General features: G+C 41.8%; 1 protein-coding gene across 1 annotated transcript in view; it reads right to left on the bottom strand.

The window, feature by feature from the left end:
* Positions 1 to 6,037: 6,037 nt before the first annotated feature.
* Positions 6,038 to 10,879, bottom strand: part of RFT1 (RFT1 glycolipid translocator homolog) — a 115,587-nt gene continuing 110,745 nt past the window's right edge. The window contains exons 12-13 of the mRNA XM_086939185.1: positions 8,687 to 8,936; positions 6,038 to 7,370 (exon numbers count right to left, since the gene is read on the bottom strand). Of these exons, the coding sequence (XP_086795311.1) occupies positions 7,200 to 7,370; positions 8,687 to 8,936 (421 nt within the window). The 3' untranslated portion in view covers positions 6,038 to 7,199. The remainder of the gene's footprint in view (positions 7,371 to 8,686; positions 8,937 to 10,879) is intronic.

Raw genomic sequence — 10,879 nt, 5'->3', positions numbered from 1 at the left:
ACAACTCCTGGACCCAGCAGAGGCACCGGATCAACTCAGAGGAGCAGAATGTCCTTTATTTAACATGGCACCCATGTACCAATGCCATTGGACCACAGGAAACCTCTTTCCCTTACAAAACAACATGAACATGGACTAGCTTTGATCTTTTACTTAATTCTAGGCACTAACTTAACATAAGCAGTTTATTGCTCCATACTTTATCCATAATGTCTCTGCAGAGAAAGTAACCGTGAAGACAAATGTGTAGATCAAATCATTTTTATTGACAGTGTTTTTAAGTCACCCAGTTACCTTAATCCTTCTGACTCTCGCGTGATTTCAGTTGAAAAGGCTCAGGCACACTGCTGACAGCAGAAAGGATTTTAGATGGACTACAATGAAGGAAGCCTGTTTGATGGTAGGAATGTAAGAAATGTCTGTAGAGCCTCACGCCAGTGTAATGTAGGGACAGTCTCAGTTGCATGTAAGAAAGAAGAGAACCTGAACCGAGAGCTGCACAAAGAAGGTTGAAATATAAGGGAGACAGAGGGCTAGGGCAGAGGCAAGTGAGTAGCGTAACACCAAGTGAACGAGTGCCCAGCCAATGAAAGAGAAAGTGCTTTAATGAGCATACAAATTAAAAGACATGTATTATGAATAATGTAAAGATTTCTTCTCTTATTTGCTTTTCTTATAGATTCCAATCAATTACCACTTGACTTGTAGTATCAAGGTTGGACAATGTCAGTTGGGTACAACCTGTAATGAAATGTCTCCTGTATAACCCCCACATTTTTTGACTGATGCTGCTTCTTTTTTGACTCTGAATTGCACTGGGTCCAAAACATTTGTGCAATTGGCTAATAGCTGATTGGCATATTTAACGTACATATAAGTCCCTAGTATAGGGTATCCAGTGTGCCCAGGGCCAGTAAGATCAATGTCACCAGTGGAGAGCATTCAAAAACAAATAGGAGGTTCCCCTGTTATTAATAGCAGGGAGGGGGATTGTAACAGTAAGAAAGGTTTGGAATCCCTGACTTTTAGAGTAGCAGATTGAAAATGCCTGACTGATTGCTTATGAATGTGGTCTAGCTTGAGGGGAATAGTTATCTATACTATAATGCCAAAAGTGAGAATACACACTAGGTAGGATAAGTTACTGAACCAAGACTTAATTACCTTGAATTAAGAAACACAATTGAACATAACGGGCAGACAATTTATATGGAGTTATAAAAATGATCATAGAATGTATTATTTACCTCCCAAAATGGGTTACAATCTAACACATTATCACAAATTAAATAAAAAACCACCTGACGTGGTAATGCAATAAAATATCTCAAACAAGTCAAAGTTAAAAACAGTCGACGCAGCGTTTCGGTGCTTTATTTCTCTTGACACCTTCTTCAGGACCTTAAGACATTTGACTCCATTATTTCTGTATTTTAAAATTGATGCTTTTCGAATGATTACCACAAGGATTGCAAGCTGCTCAGGTGTTTCAATTCCCTTGAGCTCTTATTATAAAAATGCGATCCTATGTATTCACGGAAGAGCCACCGTCAATGAAGGGGGAACTTCTTATGGTTTTAAACCTATTATGAAGTTAGCCGGGTCTTTCATGAGTGTGCTCGATTTATGCGGTTCTCGAACTTTCTCCAAGTCTTTTCCTTATGAGCGAACAGCGGATCTTGTTTTAAAATTACGGCCTCCCTGCTCCTCCGTGAAAACGTCTTCCTGGAAATTAGAAGAGTTCATTGACGGTGGCTCTTCCGTGAATACATAGGATCGCATTTTTATAATAAGAAGAAGGTGTCAAGAGAAATAAAGCACCGAAACGCTGCGTCGACTGTTTTTAACTTTGACTTGTTTGAGATATTTTATTGCATTACCACGTCAGGTGGTTTTTTATTTAATTTGTGATAATGTGTTAGATTGTAACCCATTTTGGGAGGTAAATAATAAATTCTATGATCAATTTTATAACTCCATATAAATTGTCTGCCCGTTATGTTCAATTGTGTTTCTTAATTCAAGGTAATTAAGTCTTGGTTCAGTAACTTATCCTACCTAGTGTGTATTCTCACTTTTGGCATTATAGTATAGATAACTATTCCCCTCAAGCTAGACCACATTCATAAGCACTCAGTCAGGCATTTTCAATCTGCTACTCTAAAAGTCAGGGATTCCAAACCTTTCTTACCAGTGGAGAGCAGCAATTATTGTGCCACCACTGCAGTGCATTGATAAAGTGAGCACATGGCCCTATGCCTGCCACTACAGCCAAGCCAAGCAGCTTTTAAACTGTCAACTGAACATGGCAAAAGAACCCTTTTCCCAACTCCAATCCTTCCTTTTTAATATTTATAAGTCACCTGTAAGGCAGGCCATAGAAGCCAATAAGGCAGGGTGCAGGATATTAAAAAGAAGGACGTTTATTTTATATTTTACATGGTCTGACAGTGAAAACTCACCATTATTGTTTTCACTGACGTAAGGCTGACAGTCCTGTTATCTATCATGGGGTCACACGTTTACACTTACAAATGTATACCTTCCATTTGGGAATACTAAGGATAACACTCCAAGGTATCAAATTAATGGTGGGATTTAATCGAAGATGCTGAAAAGTTGGATTTAAGGTCACTATTAATATAAAAGTTGCTTTCAAATTCACTTATTGCCTAAAAACGTTCCAGTAGCCGTTTCTTATTAACTGAAACACTACAAATATGGAGAGGAATTGTCACACAATTAGTTGAGTCTAAAGGTTTGGCTGATAGAATGTAGATGTTAGGCTAGCATGCCGAACACGGCACAATAATGTACAGAAGTGAATGACCTTGCATTGGAATTTTGTTGAGCCAATAGAGACGATAGACTAAGCATGGGCGAATTTTGCAAATTTGCGGATTTGCGAATTCGCGATCCGCAAAATTCGCGAATTTGCGTATTTTTGTTTTTTGCGTGTTCGCAGGGTTTTTTGCGTGTTTGCGGGGTTTTTTGCGTGTTCGCAGGGATTTTTGCGTCTTCGCGAGCCGCTTGCATAGCGAAGTTACCCATGCAGTCGTTTATGGGAGAGGGAGAGAGAGATAGATAGATAGATATATAGATAGATAGATAGATAGAAAGAGAGAGAAAGAGAGGGAAAGAGAGAGGGAGAGAGAGAACGAGAGAAAGAAAGAGAGGCCGGATCTCTGAAGGGCCAGATTCCTGAGTTGCCCCTACAGAACATACAGCTTTTTATTTTTAGCAAAATGCATATGAAAATTGTGCTGTAAAGGTCTCTTTTAGTGTAACCCCTCCTGACAACTCAAAATGGGTGTATTTGCCATCCTCTCCCTTCTTCCTGTTTTTTATATCTGTAAGTGCTTCCTGATGAGGTTTAATTCCTTGGACAGGTGCCTCGTTGCCTACTTGTAACTATTCTCTGACCCTGCTTCAAGGGTCAGAGCAGGGTCAGAGAATAGTTGCAAGTAGGCAACGAGGCGCCAGGAAGCAATTAGCAGCAGGTGTCCAAGTTGAAGTTAATTTGTTTGTAACCCTTTTGTAAAAGGTTACAAAGAAATTAGGTTCAACTTTTGCACCTGCTGCTGTAACCCTTGCTTGGCTGAAAATTCGTCCCCGCTGATTCGCGGATTTTACCGCGATTTCGCGAGATGCGCGGATTGCGAAATCGTGGAAAATCCGCAAATTCGCCCGCGAAACGGATTTTACGCCCACCCTTACGATAGACGTTATAACATGTAAAGAATGTAAACCCCGAAGTATTGTGTGGTGTATGAGCGAATCAAGTTGGCTGCATGGTAGTATTTTATGAAGAAAATTTGAAGAATAACAAAGGAATTAATTTTGGCTACAAATTTGTTTCAAGATGTCTTTACCTTAATTCTGGACTCAATGAATTTATTGTGAGACGTCGCCTCTTCCTATTTGTGCTGTGTCAGTATTTATGATATCAGATGGCTGACCCAGAGAGGTTTGCTACTTTCTAGTTGAATAAGGGGACCTTACTAGACAGAGCAGTTAAGTAGTCCTTACCTGTCACAATGTTATTTCTGATTAACTACAGCCTGCTGCCCTCCTGCCAAGAGGTATAAATGGCTTCACGGAAAGGAATGTTGGTGCGAGGTGGTGTGACCTCCTCCTGGCAGGATGGTCAGAAGGCTGTGCCCGAAGATGGCCAAGCTTCAAAGCATCAGGAGCTTGTCATAGGCACAGGCAAATTTGAGTCACACTTTAGCCTGCGCTCTCCTCTATCTAGGTGGCCAGACTGACTTCTCTTCTAGAGAGGGAACCCCTGTTGCAGAACCAATTTTCCAGGAGGAGTTGCTCATTATGCTGGAGACTGCACTGGGGTGTATTCATAGCTCTGACCCAGGGAAGAAAAGTCCTGACATTTTGGATTTGAGCAAACAGATGTACTTTGTGATTGTTTAGTGACAAACCTACACAAAGTGATGTTATGTTATGTTATGTTAAATTGCGTTTGTATAGCGCTCGGCTACTCTAAAAGAGTGTCCCGGCGCTTTCCACAGGCAGCTCAAGTGTAGAACAACATAACACGAAAAAGCAGACTAAGAGAAAAAGAAACCCACCTAAACAGAAAGATTAAAAAGCCAGGTCTTCAGATCCTTCCTGAATTGAAGCAGATTGGGGGTACTGCGTAGTGCCAGCGGGAGTGAATTCCACAGCTGGGGGGCCTTGAGGCTGAAGGAGCGCCCTCCAATGCGGGCTTTCCTCACACGCGGAACCACAGCAGTGAAGAGGGATTCAGAACGCAGTGAGCGGGCGGGGCGATAGAAAGCCAGTCTCTTCTGCAGATATCCCGCGCCTGAGCCAAACATTGCTTTGTGCACCAGCGTCAGGGATTTAAACATAATCCGCTTCCGGATAGGCAATCAGTGGAGCGTCTGCAGCAGCCCAGAATCTCGTGCTCGCCTGTGCAGACCAAAGATCGCGCGGGCTGCAGAGTTTTGTGCCACCTGCAAGCGCTGGACCAAGTAATCCGGGAGGCCTAAGAAAAGGGCATTGGCATAGTCTAGCCTGGATCCGATGAGCGCCTGCACCGTAATCCGCCTGTGCTCCGCAGATAACAAAGGAAGAAACTTGCGGAGCATCTTCAGGATGCCGAAACAGGTGCCAGACAGGCCGAGAACGTGCGCTCTCAGTGAGAGCTTGTTATCCAGCTTAACACCAAGGTTCTTGGCAACCAAAGAGGATTGTGCCGGGGGGACATGGCAGCCGGCCACCATTGCCGCCACTCGGGGTCGGTGGCACAGCCGAAAAATAAAACCTCTGACTTACTGGAGTTGGCCTTCAGACTGTTCCGCTGGAACCATCCAAAAACCATGCCCAGGCAATCCCGAATTCTCTCCCCATCAAATGGCTGATCTTTACCACATGTGAAGAGGAGTTGCGTGATGCACAAGTGGGTAGGCGTGCCCATGGGAATGCTATCCATATTGGTCAGACAGCCCTCCACACCCACAAACTCAAAACTGGCAGAAAATGTGGCAACCCTAGATACCAGCCTCAGAACACTACTGGATTTGGAAAGAACGGAAGGAAGACTGCACCTGGTGAACTTATAGACATCAGAAAAAAAGGCTGCACCAAGAAGCTGTACCAGCTGAACCACTTTAATGGAAACAAATGGATGGTACATTTTGGTACGTACACAATTAGGTGCAGGGAGCACCAAACCTGGTTTCCTCATTTCCAATAGGAAAACTCTGAATTAGAGGTATTTCCAGCACCTGATAAATACTGCATCATACAATAAGAAGGAGTAGAATGGGGTGGGGTATGTACCAGACTATAAATCAGGGCTTTTGTCTAGTTCTCAAAGCCATACAAATTTGGCTGGCCTGTTTTCTCAGATAAAACTTTATGTCCTAATTAGGTCCTTGCAATTTGTCTATTTGGTTCAGGCTCAGACATTTAAAAGGCAGAATGAACTGCACAGCATTTCACTTAGGCATCTGAGGCCTGGAATGCTTGCCAGCTTCTCCTTCGGACAATTGTGTATCATCTGGAAATAAGAACATCTTATAATCCTACTTATTTAGTCTTTAAAGTCAGTTTTCCCAATTATCTTTATTACTAGTGATCCATCACTGACAAGCCTTCTATGGTAGTAGATGTGTGCTGCTTTATGAAAACATATAACATAAAAATAGGATCCCAGCAACAAATCATGAGGCAAACAGAAAACTGGATTCTCAAAGTCTGTGGTGGTCATTGCTACGATTTCAAGTATGAGGGAGTTCACAGACCAAGTCAGCTTTATTGGAATCTTCTCAAGACATTCCAGGTCACACCATTGGATGTTACTCAACGGGTTTTAGTTAGATATTCTTTAAATAATCTCTTTGAAATTAAAGAAACAGCACTATTGGGTGAAAATGCTGGTTTGACATTCCTGAAAAGGGTTCAAGCTTCACAGATGCTGTGGAAGAGCTGCTACATAAAAGAAAAACATCTCCAGATCTTACAGAAAGTTCAATGTTCTTGTTCCTGTGGCCACCGTCTTCTGCTGCTAATCACCGCAGGACATTCTCTTGATTAACAGACCGCAGTGCAACGATGAGGAATGAAACATCTCTAGTTGTTGGCAGACATCTTAACATTGCCACAAATCTTGCCTTCTGCCAGGCAACTGGCACCTCCTGCTGTCTGATTGGCCACCATAGATCCAAAAGCTTCCCTGGTTCTCCTTCTTCACTCTTACATATGTTGTCTATAGTAAATTTGATCTCCACAGTTTATGTGAATTACAGGTAGTATAGCCTTTGCTTTGTGCATTTCGGTAGTATTTGTCTGTTTTTTGGCTTTAACTTACTTCTGTGTTTCATACTTGTGTGCTCTTGTAGATGGTTTAGCCTCTTCATCTTCCTGATGCTTTGCTCCCTTGAGGGCTTGGCCTGTGTAGCCTGACAGTACCTCCACAGAAAAGAGATCTTATAAAGAAGGATCATGAACAGGTTGCTCTCATGCGTGGTGTTTTGGAATGTGAGGTACAAAACGATTGATTCACCTGTTTTGGTAACTTTCTATTGAGAAAGAAGTTTACATTTAAAATTCTGGTTTATAGCACCGTGTTTATTAGGTATCCAGATGTTTGTATAGGTTCAAAGTATGCAGTCTGTATGCTAACACAGAACCGTATTTTAATTAAAATGACTGTTTACTGTACTGGACATCTTGTGCTAGTTCACTCTATTTTTCTTTCTGTACTGGAATAAAAACTGAGTTCTTATGAAGTGAATCAGCTTGGTCTCCTTGAAGATGATTGCGATGAGACAAGTTGTGCAGCACAATGCTCCCACAGCAATGTGTATTAACCGTGGCAGCCAGCCTTTTTCACAGCAGAACAAAACCTTAAAGGCAAAACATAAACAAAGTTAGACTTGAAATGCTGTAGGCATAGAAAATTATTTAATACGGATACCAAAGATGCATACATTGTAATGGAACCGCTTACACTATGTGAAACAATTTCAAACAGGGCTCTATAAACTAATATTACTTTCTCTCACTGCCCTTCTTGCACCCACATGGGGGAATATATTGTATTCTATTTTAATCAGTTCAGTTTCAGACTTTAATCACATACCCCAAACAAGGCACAAAAACACATGAGCAGATAGGCAGCAAGTTTTGACACTAGGGGTGCTTGGTTGAAGAAATGTTGAGTTGCATAGTGGCCTATTTTGAGAAGTACTGGTTTTGTGCATGACCAGCAGAGTGGTGTTCTTACCCTGACATTGCTCACTGCAGTTAAAGAAGTAGCGGAGTGAGAAGGAGTGGAGGCAAGAAATCAATTAGCTTTATTTTAATTCAATTATACATGTGTTTGATTAGAGGAGTGTTGGATATGGGTATGGGAAGTACCTTTGGTGTGATCTGGTAGTTCCAATAGAGTATCGTCTTGGAGTGAAATGAAGTAATGGGCGTTACGAATCACAATGCAGACATATCAACACTTTGCAAATCACAAGGAAAAGGTGTATGCTCATGGTAATCCCCCCAGTGAATTGCAAATGTATGAACAGATGCTTTGTAACGATATTTGCAGTTGCATAACATGGAATTGTTAATGTCTGCCAAGAACAAGTGTACATCATTTGCAAACCTGAAAAGATATGAAAAGTTACACTTGGATTTTGCAGGTGGCAGACAACTGAAGAGTTGTCGTCCCCCCCCCCCCTCCCCCCCCCCCCCCCCCCATGACCACTGTGTGCACTCTAACGCCAGAAACATTGTATGCCACGTGTTGTGTTGTGCGCATTTGAGGGACAGGGATCAAAATGCTGCCACACTGTGATTTTGAAATGTGGGATAAAGGTTTACTGTCCCAGGTAGGCTCCATCTCAGCAGATCACAAGTCACAGGCTGATGCCTGTCCCATTAAAATTACTAATACCAAAGTGGGCAGTTTGTCAACTGTCCTTCTGTTGCGTGGGCAAAGAATATCCTTTTCACCATAAAAAAATTGCTCTGTGAGTGGATCTCTTCGAGACATCAGACTAGTGTTTAACTAAACAAGATTCATTGGAACAGGTTCTCAAAACACAGTTTCAGTTGAAATTATCGCATACAAAGCATATAGTACTCACTGGGGGAACAATGGGAATTACATGTGCTGGTGATTATTCCAATATGGCAATCCAATCATTTGAAACACTTGACTCACCTCTGAATAACTGGTGACAAGTCCACTGATAAAATAGACCAGTATGATGGAGGGGGATAATATCAGGCCCATCAGTGGCCTTTGTGTACTAACTTTGTAGTAGTTGTGAATGTAGCGAATACTGTGGGCTATTCGAAGTCCCATGTTGAAGCAGTTCGCCAGGATAAAGCCCATACTTCCAAGCCACCAGGTCAAAAAGTAGGAGAAACATAAGAAGGTAAATGACAGCACCAACATGACAAAGTTATACCTAAAAGAAAATGAAGGACAACATTAAGCACTGTATTTCCTTTAGAACGTATGTCAAGTGATCAAAGGTATTATGTTTACTTTGAAAGAATGGTCTGGTAATAGGTTCCTCAAAAGCAACTTATTCTTACAGTTTGGTGGACATCAAACACAAGGAGAATCTTTATAGAGCCAAGAGCATACTATGCTCACTGGTAATATCCCACAGGGAATAGAACATGTTTTGTAGTAGAGCAGAATTACATACCAGTATATTTCATCTTATCGTCTTGCATGTTAAATCAAACGTGCTATGAAAATTGAACTTCAAATTATTCTCATGCTAGAGCCACTATTCTAGTTCAGCATAAAGTATTGGATGCGAGGCCAAGCATGAATGCGGATTATGGCTATTTAGTACAGTGAAAACAATCAGGTACTCCTATTGTTTTATTGTTAATGTCCTCTGTACCTGTGTGTCACAATATGCACGGATATATTGTATAACCAAATGTGGATGCTGATTTTTTCTATCAATCTAAAGTGTCCATTAGCCTCAATATGCATGCTAATTTTCATGACTCTAATAGGCCTAGAAGCCATATTATTAGAAGTAATACACTGCACATTCCCTGTATCTCATAGTAAAGCGTACATTTGCTTTTAATGTTGTCAACCAGAAGAAGAATTTTGGGAAATAATTAATTCAGCAGTATGTTCATTTCCTTCTATCTTATTTCAATGTGTTCTTGCATTTTCTCCATGAGAAGATCCTGTCACCTAATTAGATAAGTTTCGATGAAGTAAAAAGTCAAAGCACATGCTCATGCTCTGTAGAGTTGTTTTGAGGGGACCTGCATGAAAAGTGTCCCAAATGGTATGTATGTAAGCATTACATGTTCCAACAGACATTTTTAGACAAGAGCTCTTGTGCTGACAATCGTCTCCTGAATATTCTCTGTGCTGCATTCAAATTGTGCATCAAACACTTGTTAGACCTCTGGCCTTCCCAGTGTGTTGTGTTATATTAGAACAGTATGCATGTATATAAACAGATTTTCAACTGAACCAATATCATGTGTTTCAAAGTGAGATTATAATGTAATGATGATACTTGTAAAGCGCACTGTTACCCCATCTCGGGGTGTCCTGGCGCTGAAGACCGCTGGGGAACCCGTCCTGGCTTTCCCTGTGAGATGGTCCCTTCTGGGTATCTCCAAGGTGAAACCAGGCATCCCCGGCGTCTGTGGGGGGCCGTTGTAGAGATGAGGCAAGCTTAATGCCCAGAGTTGCCGAGTGTGATCCCTGGTTAGATTAGGCATCGAGGCAAGAATTATCGAGTCCGTTGACCCTGGTCCACAACCCTGTCGCGTCGGGAATTGAACCCTGGTCCCGGGCTGTTCTCTGCTTTCGGGTCTGCCGCCTCTAACCAGTGAGCCACACCACTCCACATAATGTGAAAGCTTTGCCACATACGCTTTTTATAACCATTCTCAGATCGCGCGTTTCTCCACAAAGGGAAAAAAGTTACTTTTAATGTGAATACTGTACTTGTAAATGAGTACATTCAAAATGAACTCTTGCTGTGAACCCCTTTCTCCGGTGGTGGTGTTGGAAATAACATCAGAGCTCCAGTAACGAAATAGTGGGTAACAGAATAGGATCCATGTAGGATTTTTGTTTGTAGTTCGACCTTCCCGTGGGTGCCCCTTGGTTGGGGGGGGGGGACATTTCCCATGTTACACTTGCACAGTGACAGAAATCAAGGAAAATTCCTCAAACAAGAAAGTATCCAAAATGGGAGTTTGACCTAGAGGAAGCTTGGAAAAAATGAGTAAAGTTTCCATGTGCCTGCTCTGTAAATTCTTGAGATGAAAATGATTGTTAACTCAGGCACAACAGATTTGCGTGTTTTGGATTCTAGAAGATCTCACATTTCAGCTTTTTCTTATCTGCAGTGTCTGG

This window comes from Lissotriton vulgaris, chromosome 9, assembly GCF_964263255.1.
Source record: "Lissotriton vulgaris chromosome 9, aLisVul1.2, whole genome shotgun sequence".
NCBI classification, from domain to species: domain Eukaryota; kingdom Metazoa; phylum Chordata; class Amphibia; order Caudata; family Salamandridae; genus Lissotriton; species Lissotriton vulgaris.
This window is presented reverse-complemented; position numbering and strand designations above follow the sequence as displayed.